The 13238-nt window shown below is 38.5% G+C and overlaps 1 protein-coding gene and 3 non-coding genes across 4 annotated transcripts; all 4 read left to right on the top strand.

Annotated features, from left to right (window-relative positions):
• Positions 1–703: 703 nt before the first annotated feature.
• TRNAF-GAA (transfer RNA phenylalanine (anticodon GAA)) lies at positions 704–776 on the top strand. Its single transcript has one exon. It is a non-coding gene; the product is annotated as a tRNA-Phe (tRNA).
• Positions 777–921: 145 nt separating this feature from the next.
• On the top strand, positions 922–994 carry TRNAF-GAA (transfer RNA phenylalanine (anticodon GAA)). The gene has a single exon. It is a non-coding gene; the product is annotated as a tRNA-Phe (tRNA).
• A 142-nt stretch (positions 995–1136) lies between these two features.
• On the top strand, positions 1137–1209 carry TRNAF-GAA (transfer RNA phenylalanine (anticodon GAA)). Its single transcript has one exon. It is a non-coding gene; the product is annotated as a tRNA-Phe (tRNA).
• A 175-nt stretch (positions 1210–1384) lies between these two features.
• On the top strand, positions 1385–13152 carry LOC111806951 (pre-mRNA-processing-splicing factor 8A). The gene is made up of 26 exons (XM_023692498.2): positions 1385–1826; positions 2895–3018; positions 3108–3200; positions 3372–3762; positions 4189–4675; positions 4761–5551; positions 5666–5751; positions 5840–6022; positions 6178–6492; positions 6590–6894; positions 6995–7449; positions 7589–7715; positions 7949–8190; positions 8317–8440; positions 8522–8711; positions 8806–8913; positions 9082–9335; positions 9585–10201; positions 10287–10393; positions 10480–10734; positions 10811–11284; positions 11419–11580; positions 11682–11879; positions 11979–12257; positions 12388–12630; positions 12721–13152. The coding sequence occupies exons 1-26, from the start codon at positions 1585–1587 to the stop codon at positions 12910–12912; spliced, it is 7044 nt and encodes a 2347-aa protein (XP_023548266.1). The 5' UTR covers positions 1385–1584; the 3' UTR covers positions 12913–13152.
• The last annotated feature ends 86 nt before the right edge of the window (positions 13153–13238 follow it).

The following is a 13238-nucleotide window of genomic DNA, read 5'->3' as shown; positions in this document are numbered from 1 at the left end:
TTTTCAACGTGGAGTTTGAATAAAATTTTATTTATGTATAAATAAAATGAAAATAAATTATATGTTTTGGTTCTTCATGTTTGGATATCTTTTTAATTTAATATTTATCGCTTAATTTTTTTTTAAAAAATAAATATTAAGTTTAGAATTCACCTATGAGGCTAAATAGAAAACCATTATATAATGGCCAGTAATTTTTAATAAGAAAAAAATTGTGGGAATATGTTCAATACTTCAATTTTCGAGCAATTTTCAGTCCATTTTTGAGTCATTTTTCATACATGTACCATTGTCACTTTTTTTTCCTTTTGAAACGAGGGTCGTGGGGTCGTTCCAAAAAATTGTTTTCTCGGAAGAAAAAACATGTAATCATGACTATAAGACCTCACAATCTCAATCCTCTAAAAAATAATTATTAAGGGAGAATGTGAGACTGAATATGCGAAGGTTGCGTGTTCGATCCATATTCACCACCCATTTCTTAAAGCCGAAAAATTCAAGGGTCACTTTGTCACTTACCAGATTCAAGTTCCAATTGTGGGAATAGTCGTGTGTTTGATCTATGCTCAATACGCATCTTTATACGCATCTTTATTTTCCATTTCATTTTTAATGGGCTGGGTTTTTCTTTTAAGAAACGCGGAAGCCAACAAGACTATAATCAATAGGGTACTTTATTATTTATCAGATCCAAGAAACAATTGCGGGGATAGCTCAGTTGGGAGAGCGTCAGACTGAAGATCTGAAGGTCGCGTGTTCGATCCACGCTCATCGCACATTTTTACTTTTCATTTCATTTTTAATGGGCTGGGCTTTTTTCTAGAAATGCGGAAGCCCACATGATTATAATCATTAGGCCCATTGTACAAAGCCGACAAACTCAAGGGTCCGTTGATTATTTACCAGATCTACAACACAATTGCGGGGATAGCTCAGTTGGGAGAGCGTCAGACTGAAGATCTGAAGGTCGCGTGTTCGATCCACGCTCACCGCATATTTTTATTTTCCATTTCATTTTTAATGGGCTGGGCTTTTTTAGAAATGCGGAAGCCCACAAGATTATAATCATTGGGCCCATTTTAAAAAGCCGCAAACTCAAGGGTCGGTTCATTATTTACCATATCTACAACACGATTGCGGGGATAGCTCAGTTGGGAGAGCGTCAGACTGAAGATCTGAAGGTCGCGTGTTCGATCCACGCTCACCGCATGCTTTTACTTTCCATTTCATTTTTAATGGGCTAGGCTTTTTTTAGAAATGCGGAAGCCCACAAGATTATAATCATTCGGCCCATTTTAAAAAGCCGACAAACTCAAGGGTCGGTTCGTCATTTAACAGGATCCGAGACCCATTTGCCTCCATTTTAGTCCCTTCTCATTTATTTCCCTCACCCATTAGCCGCGCTTCCACTGAGTGGGCAAGGCAGCTTAACACCCTAAAGCCCTAGAAACCGTCATTGAAGAAGCTCCGAGCTTCTTCCTCTTACCAGTTCGTCTTGTATAGAGTTTTCATCTCTGGAACCGATCTGGAGTTTGGAGTTTCGAGGTCTTAATTGTTAGGTTAGATTTAGCTTGGCGACTCAAGATGTGGAACAATGGACAGATTGCACCGCCGGGTACTGGTGGCTCTTCTATTCCGCCACCGCCTGCTGCACAGCCTTCGTACACGGTGTTGCCTTCTCCTGCTGAGGCCGAGGCCAAGCTCGAGGAGAAAGCTAGGAAATGGCAGCAGCTGAATTCGAAGCGGTACAGTGATAAAAGGAAGTTTGGATTTGTTGAGACCCAGAAGGAGGATATGCCCCGCGAACATGTGAGGAAGATCATTAGGTGAGTTTTGTTTATATAAACTGTTCTGAATATTTGAATCTTTATCTTCTTTCTTTCAACGTGATAACTGACGCATCTCTATTTCTTGTTTTTCCTCTTGATGTTTGTTTGGACGAGCTAGTGAAATATTCGAATTAACTTAGCTTTGCTGAAAATTTTCTGAGTATTAGATAAGTCGGTTTGTTAGTCTTTTAGTTTCGAGAATTGGACTTGATTCTTCTTGTTTCCACGACTCCAATGTATAGTTTCTTGCTTATTTTTTGGTATTGAAATCCACTTCGTCGGCAAGTTTTTGAAGATCTTCAACACATGTAACTTTCTTCCAAGTCCGTAACTTCGAATGTCTTTGAAATTTAAAGATACTTTTTTAAAAAATTCAGAGTTGTTCTTTGTGCGTTAACTGCTTCGAGGGAAGAATTCTTATGCCTCTTATTATGATACTTTCATTTCTTTATTGCTTCAAGGAGTCGATTACGCTTAACCATTGTGTAGATGATTTTTATTTTTTTCTTCTTAATGAAGTGTATATTACTAGAAACAAGCAAATCGAAATCTTAAATCTACCATACTGCTTGTTAGATTAGTTTGACGAACTACTGAAGAATTCACGCTTCATCCTGTTCAATGTTCAATCTTCATATGAATATTACAATATGTGATATATCTTCTTTGTTTTCAACATTAAACTATAATTTTAGTTTCCATAGGGTTCTGTTGTTGCCCTCCGAAGAGAAGAAAAACCTTATTTGATGCTGTGGTTGTGGTGCTGTTTTGTAGTGTCAGGGAAATTTAGTTGGAAAGGTATCAAAGAACCTCTAATGCCTCACGAGGTTAAGGTTTCTTGGGGTATTATTGGGATTCACTTATTTTTGTTGTTCCTATTGCTCCTTGGGGTTTTACTTTTTGATGTATGTAATTTGTTTCACTATTGAGACTCCTTTATTTTGTTTCACAATAAAGTAGAATAAAAGAAGCTTCTGTTGTTATCGCTAAACAATTTAACTGTAAATGGTTTGGTAGTATGCTGGGTATTCATATTGTATCTAATTTTTATCTTCACTTTGGCAGAGATCATGGGGACATGTCCTCAAAAAAATATCGTCATGATAAACGTGTTTATCTTGGTGCCCTAAAGTTTGTTCCACATGCAGTTTACAAGCTGCTTGAAAATATGCCAATGCCCTGGGAACAGGTATCCTTTGCCTTTCTGTTTTGTGTTGTTTTGGAACTACATTTCTTCTTGTTCTTTTGATTGTTAAACGTAATAGCTTCCAATTACAGGTCCGTGATGTAAAGGTCCTATATCATATTACCGGGGCAATCACATTTGTTAATGAAATACCATGGGTGGTTGAACCTATATATTTGGCTCAGGTATTTTTCTTTCTCCTTTTTTGCCAGATTATTACTGCAGTGACTAATGTTGTATATGAACCTTTCGAGTACAATTAGGATGATAATTATCATATTGTGCTAGTAGCAATATTATTTGTGATTGACCTCTTTTCTTTGTTTTCTTTTTTGTTTTTTTTTTTTTTAATACAGTGGGGAAGCATGTGGATTATGATGAGAAGAGAGAAGAGAGATCGTCGGCATTTCAAGAGGATGCGTTTCCCACCATTTGATGATGAGGAACCTCCTCTAGATTATGCCGATAATTTGCTGGATGTTGATCCTTTGGAACCAATTCAGTTAGAGTTGGATGAGGAGGAGGATTCTGCTGTTTACACCTGGTTCTATGACCACAAGCCTCTTGTTAAAACAAAGCTTATCAATGGTCCAAGTTACCGGAAATGGCATCTTTCCCTTCCAATCATGGCTACTCTTCATCGGCTAGCTGGACAGTTACTCTCTGATTTAATTGATCGAAACTATTTCTACTTGTTTGATATGGAGTCTTTTTTTACAGCGAAAGCATTAAACATGTGCATACCAGGTATGCCTTTTCATTATCATTTCTTCTAGTATTATATTTATACAAATATGAAATCATGCAGACGCACACACACATAACGCCGAGGAAGGTTGCCTTGATCACTTGAATGTTTGGAGCTGTTGACTGAACTGTCGACTGTTCCATTGTATAGTATCACTTTATTCATAGAAGTTTCTATGGCATCAAAACACACATGCAGATATGAATATCTATTGTTAAAGAAGGTTGTCTTGATCTCACTTGAAATGTTTGGAGCTGTTGGATGAACTTTTAACCGTTTTATTGGACAGTATCACATTATTCATTGAAGTTTCTGTGGAATCTATAGCTTTGGTTTGTAGTCACTAAGATAGGATTCTGTTAGGCATTTCCTTAGCTTGATGTTTTCTTTTTCCATAACTCATGTAATCCATGATGCTTCTTTAGGTGGACCAAAGTTTGAGCCATTGTATCGTGACATGGAGAAGGGTGATGAAGACTGGAATGAGTTTAATGACATCAACAAACTCATAATACGGTCACCTCTTAGAACGGAGTATCGGATAGCATTTCCTCACCTTTATAACAACAGGCCAAGAAAAGTGAAGCTTGGTTTATATCACACTCCTATGATTATGTACATCAAGACTGAAGATCCGGACTTACCAGCATTTTACTATGATCCTTTAATACATCCAATAACCAGCACCAATAAAGATCGCCGTGAAAAGAGAACTTATGATGATGAAGATGATGATGATTTTGAATTGCCAGAGGGGGTTGAACCTTTTTTGAAGGACACTCAACTTTATACAGACACCACAGCTGCTGGCATCTCTCTTCTGTTTGCTCCACGCCCTTTTAACATGAGATCTGGTAGAACACGTCGGGCTGAAGATATTCCCCTGGTTTCAGAGTGGTACAAGGAACACTGGTAGGACTCTTCTCTTTTTGTAAATTTCACTAACTTGTTTTAGTCATTTAAAATTTCTGAGTTCTTCTGATTGTATTGTGTGCAGTCCTCCATCATATCCTGTTAAGGTTAGGGTTAGCTATCAGAAGTTGTTGAAATGCTTTGTGTTGAATGAGCTGCATCATAGACCACCCAAAGCTCAGAAAAAGAAGCATTTATTCCGGTCACTTCAAGCAACCAAATTTTTCCAGACAACCGAACTTGATTGGGTTGAAGCTGGTCTGCAAGTCTGTAAGCAGGGGTACAACATGCTGAACTTATTGATTCATAGAAAAAATTTGAACTATCTTCACCTTGATTATAACTTCAATCTGAAGCCAGTAAAGACCCTAACCACCAAAGAACGTAAGAAGTCACGGTTTGGAAATGCTTTTCACCTCTGTCGTGAAATATTGCGGTTGACAAAGCTTGTTGTTGATGCTAATGTTCAGTTTCGTCTGGGTAATGTTGATGCATTTCAATTGGCTGATGGCCTACAGTATATATTTTCACATGTTGGACAGCTCACTGGAATGTACAGGTACAAGTACCGACTTATGCGTCAAATTAGAATGTGTAAAGATTTGAAGCACTTGATATACTATCGCTTCAATACTGGTCCAGTGGGAAAAGGGCCAGGATGTGGATTTTGGGCACCGATGTGGAGAGTCTGGTTATTTTTCCTCCGTGGTATAGTTCCTCTTCTTGAGCGATGGCTAGGAAATTTGCTTGCTCGGCAATTTGAAGGAAGACATTCAAAGGGAGTAGCAAAGACTGTCACTAAACAGCGTGTTGAAAGTCATTTTGATTTGGAACTGCGAGCAGCGGTCATGCATGATGTTCTTGATGCTATGCCTGGTACCAACTTCAAATTCATATTTTTGTCTCTTCAGTGTGTGTTTCTCTATTAATTTCTGAGCATTCAACCACTTTTTTCTAACCCTTAACTAATTACATATAATGTTTCTGCAGAGGGCATCAAGCAAAATAAAGCTCGAACTATCCTCCAGCACCTAAGTGAGGCATGGCGATGTTGGAAAGCAAATATTCCTTGGAAGGTACTCATCTGCTCTTGCACTCTGTCTTCTGGCTCTTTCCCATGTTTCCTCCATATAGATATTCATTGTACTTTGGGGTTTTCTTCAGGTTCCTGGTTTGCCAGTTCCTATTGAAAATATGATTCTTCGTTATGTCAAGTCAAAAGCTGATTGGTGGACAAATGTTGCTCATTACAATCGTGAACGTATAAGAAGAGGTGCTACAGTTGATAAGACTGTTTGTAGGAAGAATCTTGGAAGACTTACACGTCTGTGGCTCAAGGCTGAGCAGGTTTTTTCTCTTCTTAATTGTCCTCGTTTTGTTATGTACTTGTCCTATTGGTTAGAGTAATGTTTCTGCTGTGTAAATTGTTTGCTCGACCTTCGCTATGGCCTTCTAAGATATTACAATTACCAGCGTTCTTAGTTTCCTTTCTCACCTTTCAGGAACGACAACATAATTATTTGAAAGATGGTCCATATGTCACACCTGAAGAAGCAGTTGCCATTTACTCAACGACTGTGCATTGGTTGGAGTCAAGAAAGTTCTCTCCTATTCCTTTCCCTCCACTGTCTTACAAGCATGACACAAAATTACTGATCCTTGCCTTAGAGAGGTTAAAGGAATCCTACAGTGTGGCTGTGAGGTTAAACCAACTCCAGCGAGAGGAATTAGGTCTCATTGAGCAAGCTTATGATAACCCACATGAAGCGCTATCTCGTATTAAGCGTCATCTGCTAACACAACGTGCCTTCAAAGAGGCAAGTCTTCATGTCTTCTCTTATTTGCATTAATGATTAACTGATTATGAACATCTATCACCTGTGTTCAACGGGTACTAATATGGTATTTTTGCAGGTTGGTATAGAGTTTATGGATCTATACAGTTATCTCATACCGGTTTATGAGATTGAGCCTCTTGAGAAGATTACAGATGCATATCTTGACCAGTATCTATGGTATGAAGGTGACAAGCGGCATTTGTTTCCCAATTGGATTAAGCCTGCAGATTCAGAACCACCACCTCTTTTGGTCTATAAGTGGTGTCAGGGTATTAACAATCTACAAGGTATATGGGACACAAGTGACGGACAATGCGTTGTGATGCTTCAGACAAAGTTTGAGAAGTTCTTTGAGAAGATAGATTTAACAATGTTGAATAGGTAAGTGCTCCTTCAGTTCTGCGTTGTTGACTGTTGAGTTCAAAGGAAGTTCCAACTTCATGAACTATATACTCAATCCTGTTTTCTTGAATATGTGCAGGCTTCTTCGTTTGGTTCTTGACCATAATATTGCTGATTATGTCACTGCAAAGAATAACGTTGTCCTGTCTTACAAAGATATGAGCCACACAAATTCATATGGATTGATACGTGGTCTTCAGTTTGCTTCATTTGTTGTTCAATATTATGGACTTGTGCTTGATCTGTTGCTTCTTGGTTTGACCCGAGCCAGTGAAATTGCTGGCCCACCACAGATGCCAAATGAATTTATTACTTATTGGGACACAGAGGTGGAGACGCGGCATCCAATTCGGTTATATTCTCGTTATATAGACAAAGTACATATCTTATTCCGCTTTCCTCATGAAGACGCTCGAGAACTTATTCAGAGATATCTCACTGAGCACCCCGATCCAAACAATGAGAATATGGTTGGATATAACAACAAGAAATGCTGGCCAAGAGACGCAAGAATGAGGCTCATGAAGCATGATGGTACACCTCTTCCCCAAGTATTTAGTTTATGATATCCTTGGTCGTTATCAATAGGAAGCATTATCTTCCCCATATTTCTCATATATACATATACACATACATATTATTTAGTTAATGAATTTCCCCCTCTTGTGTTCAGTTAATCTTGGAAGAAGTGTTTTCTGGGATATGAAGAATCGTCTTCCTCGCAGTATCACAACTTTGGAATGGGAGAACAGCTTTGTCTCTGTTTATAGCAAGGACAATCCTAACCTGCTTTTCAGCATGTAGGCATCTCTTATTTTGTTCTTTTACCTCTCTTTGCATTTATACGTCTCCTATTTTGAATTTATTCTGTGTTTCAACTTTTCATTCTTTGCTGCTCCCTAAATATTTTATTGAGTACTACTATCCACCAAGATTAATGACTGGAAGCTTACAATTTTCAGCATTTCAAATTACATCTTGTCTCGTTTCATTAGTGCTCTCTATTTATTTCTATTTCTCTTTTTCACGGTAGGTGTGGGTTTGAAGTACGGATACTTCCCAAGATTAGGATGACTCAAGAAGCATTCAGCAACACGAAAGACGGAGTCTGGAATTTGCAGAATGAACAGACAAAAGAAAGGACTGCTGTAGCCTTCTTAAGGGTTGATGACGAACACATGAAGGTGTTCGAAAATCGTGTTAGGCAGATTCTTATGTCTTCAGGGTCCACAACATTTACCAAAATTGTTAACAAATGGAATACTGCTCTGATTGGTACATCTTTGACCATCGTTTCTTTTCTGGTTGGGGGTTGTGGAGGGTGATGTTAACATGTTCATTGATTCTTCAACCCAGTGTAAATTGACTTCGATGTTCCTTTTTTCTCTCTCTTTGTGATAGGTCTTATGACTTACTTCCGTGAGGCAACTGTTCACACACAAGAACTGCTTGATTTGCTGGTGAAGTGTGAAAATAAAATTCAAACTCGTATTAAGATTGGGTTGAATTCAAAGATGCCCAGCAGGTGAAATAATTTTCTATTTGCTGCGTTGTTTTATATTGAAGATGAAAATGAGAAATTTTATGAACTTTGTTATTGTTCCAGGTTTCCTCCAGTTATTTTCTATACTCCCAAGGAAATTGGAGGCCTTGGTATGTTATCTATGGGTCACATATTGATCCCACAAAGTGATCTTCGGTACAGCCAGCAGACTGATGTTGGTGTAACCCATTTTAGGAGTGGAATGAGCCACGAAGAGGATCAGCTTATCCCTAACCTTTACCGATATATACAGGTGATTTTCATTTCCCATGTAGTGATATGCTGAGTGGATAATAATGTTCTTCATCATTTGCTTACATTTGATGAACTTGTCAATTCTTATACAGCCTTGGGAAAGTGAGTTCATAGATTCACAACGTGTTTGGGCTGAATATGCTCTGAAGAGGCAAGAAGCTCAGGCTCAAAATAGGCGTTTGACACTTGAAGATTTGGAAGTAATTTCTATTTCTTCTCTGTTTCCCATTATGCTTTTTTTTTTTTTTTTTTTTTTTTGGGTTAGAAATCATTTGAGTGAGTCTTGGATTAGATTCTTACTGAATAAAAAGAATATAGTCATGAAGGGCGATAAGCATTTTAATTCTCATGTTGATGGTGTTATGTAGGATTCTTGGGACAGGGGAATACCACGAATTAATACTTTATTTCAAAAAGATCGCCACACTTTGGCATATGACAAAGGTTGGAGGGTCCGTACAGATTTTAAACAATACCAGGTCTTAAAACAAAATCCTTTCTGGTGGACGCACCAAAGACATGATGGGAAATTGTGGAATCTGAACAACTATAGAACAGATGTCATTCAAGCACTTGGAGGTGTTGAGGGGATTCTTGAGCACACGTTATTCAAAGGAACATAGTAAGTTTTATACTCTTCGTTTTGGAGTACCTTAATGCTGTAAATGCCTATTGTGGTACTTCAGATTCCTTCATTAACTGTATTAGACCATAAATTTGCTGCACAATGATATTTTTAGTCTTGATATAAAAGACTGATGAAAGATACTGATGGTTAACACATATTTCATTTGAAAGGATTTGTAATAATTGAATAATTGTTGATTTCATCAATGGAGTATGTGGCTCAGTTTTCTTTTTCTGATTTCAGCTTCCCGACTTGGGAGGGTCTCTTCTGGGAGAAGGCCTCTGGTTTTGAAGAATCTATGAAGTACAAAAAGCTGACGAATGCACAGAGATCAGGTCTTAACCAGATTCCTAACCGTAGATTTACTCTTTGGTGGTCACCTACCATAAACAGGGCGAATGTTTATGTGGGATTTCAAGTGCAATTAGATCTGACTGGAATCTTCATGCATGGAAAGATCCCGACTTTGAAAATCTCCCTAATTCAGATTTTCCGAGCTCATTTGTGGCAGAAGATCCATGAGAGTATTGTTATGGATCTGTGTCAGGTTCTGGATCAGGAGTTGGATGCTTTGGAAATTGAAACTGTGCAGAAAGAAACAATCCATCCTAGGAAAAGTTACAAAATGAACAGCTCTTGTGCTGATATTCTACTCTTTGCTGCCCATAGATGGCCAATGTCAAAGCCTAGTCTTGTGGCAGAATCCAAGGATGTTTTTGATCAAAAACCAAGTAATAAGTACTGGATTGATGTGCAGCTTCGTTGGGGGGATTATGATTCTCACGATATTGAGCGTTACACGCGTGCCAAATTCATGGACTACACTACAGACAATATGTCTATATATCCATCTCCCACTGGTAAAATTTTGATTTTTTTGCTTCTTTCCTTGTGTTAATGTTCGATATGTTCTATACAACTTAAGCAACCATGGATTATTTTCAGGTGTAATGATTGGGATGGATCTTGCTTATAACCTGCATTCTGCATTTGGAAACTGGTTTCCTGGATCAAAACCACTATTGGCTCAAGCAATGAACAAGATCATGAAGGTATACTATTCGTATGTAGTGTTCTTGGTTGTCAGTCTTGTTCATCTTATTGAAATGTATGTCACTAATTCCTTGATCTTATACAGTCGAATCCAGCCTTGTATGTTCTGAGGGAGCGTATACGCAAAGGTCTGCAGTTATATTCTTCTGAGCCTACAGAACCATATTTATCATCGCAAAACTATGGAGAGATCTTCAGCAATCAAATAATATGGTTTGTTGATGATACTAATGTGTATCGTGTCACTATTCACAAGACATTTGAAGGAAATCTTACCACCAAACCCATCAATGGTGCCATTTTTATTTTCAACCCAAGGACCGGGCAACTATTTTTGAAGGTCTGTTCTCTTCAGAGGGAAGTCTCTCTTTTTTATTCCAATTATTTTCGTTAACTTATTACTTGGACTTTTACAGGTTATCCATACCAGTGTGTGGGCTGGACAGAAGCGTCTTGGTCAGTTGGCCAAATGGAAAACAGCGGAGGAAGTTGCTGCTCTTGTACGATCTTTACCAGTTGAAGAACAGCCCAAACAAATTATTGTGACTCGTAAAGGAATGCTTGATCCATTGGAGGTTCACTTGCTCGATTTTCCCAATATAGTTATCAAAGGAAGTGAGCTGCAACTCCCATTTCAGGCGTGCTTGAAGATAGAGAAATTTGGTGATCTTATTTTGAAGGCTACTGAGCCCCAGATGGTCCTCTTCAATATTTATGATGATTGGTTGAAGAGTATCTCATCATATACTGCATTTTCCCGTCTAATTCTCATCTTGCGTGCCCTTCATGTCAATAATGAAAAGGCTAAAATGTTGCTAAAGCCAGACAAAACAATTATTACAGAACCCCACCACATCTGGCCTTCTCTCACTGATGACCAATGGATGAAGGTAATTTCATTTTTATCTATACTACCCATTTCATTCTTAAATCTTTCAATTTATTTAATGAATGGGTTCTTATGCTTTTATGATTATCATCCGTATTAGACTTCATTGCTTCATCTTTTCTTTGCAATGTATAGGTTGAGGTTGCATTAAGAGATCTTATCTTGTCGGATTATGCTAAGAAGAACAATGTAAACACATCGGCCCTAACACAATCTGAGATTCGTGATATCATACTTGGAGCTGAGATAACTCCACCCTCCCAACAAAGACAACAGATAGCTGAGATCGAGAAACAGGTACTTTATATTCCATGTTATTGATTAAGATGATGTGTTCTTGTTCTTGCAGTTTCTCTCTATGTTCAATTTTTGCGTCTAATCCAATCCATTTCTTTCAGGCCAAAGAAGCAAGTCAACTAACGGCAGTCACAACAAGGACGACAAATGTGCATGGTGATGAACTCATCGTCACAACAACGAGTCCATATGAGCAGGCTGCATTTGGATCCAAAACTGATTGGCGTGTGAGAGCAATATCGGCCACAAATCTCTATCTTCGTGTGAATCATATTTACGTTAACTCAGAAGATATAAAGGTGAGGACTGACATTGTACTTTCTTCCCTTTGTTTAACGAGAGCGTGTTAGTTCACTGTTACTTCTTTTCGGTTGACTTTTGAATCAATGGTTTTACAGGAAACTGGATACACTTACATCATGCCTAAGAATATCTTGAAGAAATTCATCTGCATAGCAGATCTACGTACTCAAATAGCTGGATATTTGTATGGAATAAGCCCCCCAGATAATCCTCAGGTTAAAGAAATACGCTGTATTGTAATGCCACCCCAGTGGGGGACACATCAGCAAGTTAATCTTCCTACAACGCTGCCTGAGCATGACTTTTTGAATGATTTGGAGCCATTGGGATGGTTGCACACACAGCCAAATGAGCTTCCTCAGTTGTCACCACAGGTTCCGTTCATCTTTTCCATTCTCAACTTGTCATCTTTTATGTTTAATAGCCATCTTATTAGAAGGGGTGGCGAGGTGTTATAAATAAGCTTTTATTTATTGATTGGCTTTTTCGTTCCATTTCTTGCAGGATCTCACAAATCATGCTAAAGTCTTGGAGAACAACAAACAATGGGATGGCGAAAAATGTATCATTTTGACCTGTAGTTTTACTCCCGGTTCCTGCTCCCTAACTGCCTACAAGCTAACCCCATCGGGATACGAGTGGGGACGTGTAAACAAGGACACTGGAAGCAACCCACATGGGTACCTCCCAACTCACTATGAGAAGGTGCAGATGCTCCTCAGTGATCGGTTCTTTGGCTTCTACATGGTAAAGTCTCTCCCTCGTATAATTTTCTTGGATACTTTTCGTTTCTTGTGGAGGAGTCGACACTGATACTCGATTGCCTTCTGTTCTTAGGTTCCTGATAATGGCCCTTGGAACTACAACTTTATGGGGGTGAAGCATACAGCAGGCATGAAATATGGAGTAAAGCTTGGAACGCCACGCGAATACTACCACGAAGATCACCGGCCTACCCATTTCTTAGAGTTCAGCAACTTAGAGGAGGGTGAAACAGCTGAAGGAGATCGCGAGGATACTTTCACTTGAAAATTTTGTGGCATCATCTTTATAATCACTGGACTCATTATAACTCCAAGGTTCATAAGTTTTGAATGTACACATGAAACAAACCCCGTGTGTATGCGTGGTTTCAAGTTCAGAATAGGAACCCTTGTAGTACTAATACGACTCTGTAATGGATGTACCGTGTAGCGTAAGAAGAGAACACAAATCCTAAGAGGTTGTAAATTCTAGTTTTGTAAATTCTTATCGATTATTTTAGCTTTTGATATCTTCTTTTTACTCTTTCCTCCCTTCCCTCTCACAAGAGAAAAAAATGGTAATCTCTTATGAAGCTTCCACTGTAGGGAATC

The sequence above is a fragment of the Cucurbita pepo genome, chromosome 12 (genome assembly GCF_057944985.1).
Source record: "Cucurbita pepo subsp. pepo isolate OVF chromosome 12, ASM5794498v1, whole genome shotgun sequence".
NCBI classification, from domain to species: Eukaryota; Viridiplantae; Streptophyta; class Magnoliopsida; order Cucurbitales; family Cucurbitaceae; genus Cucurbita; species Cucurbita pepo.
This window is presented reverse-complemented; position numbering and strand designations above follow the sequence as displayed.

What these genes read in the sequence shown, in the direction of transcription:
- LOC111806951 (XM_023692498.2), top strand. Translation starts at nt 1,585, where the DNA reads ATGTGGAACAATGGACAGATTGCACCGCCGGGTACTGGTGGCTCTTCT. An exon ending in AAGCAAATATTCCTTGGAAG is followed by an intron (nt 5,752 to 5,839) that starts GTACTCATCTGC and finishes GGTTTTCTTCAG; the next exon opens with GTTCCTGGTTTGCCAGTTCC. An exon ending in GGTTCTTTGGCTTCTACATG is followed by an intron (nt 12,631 to 12,720) that starts GTAAAGTCTCTC and finishes TTCTGTTCTTAG; the next exon opens with GTTCCTGATAATGGCCCTTG.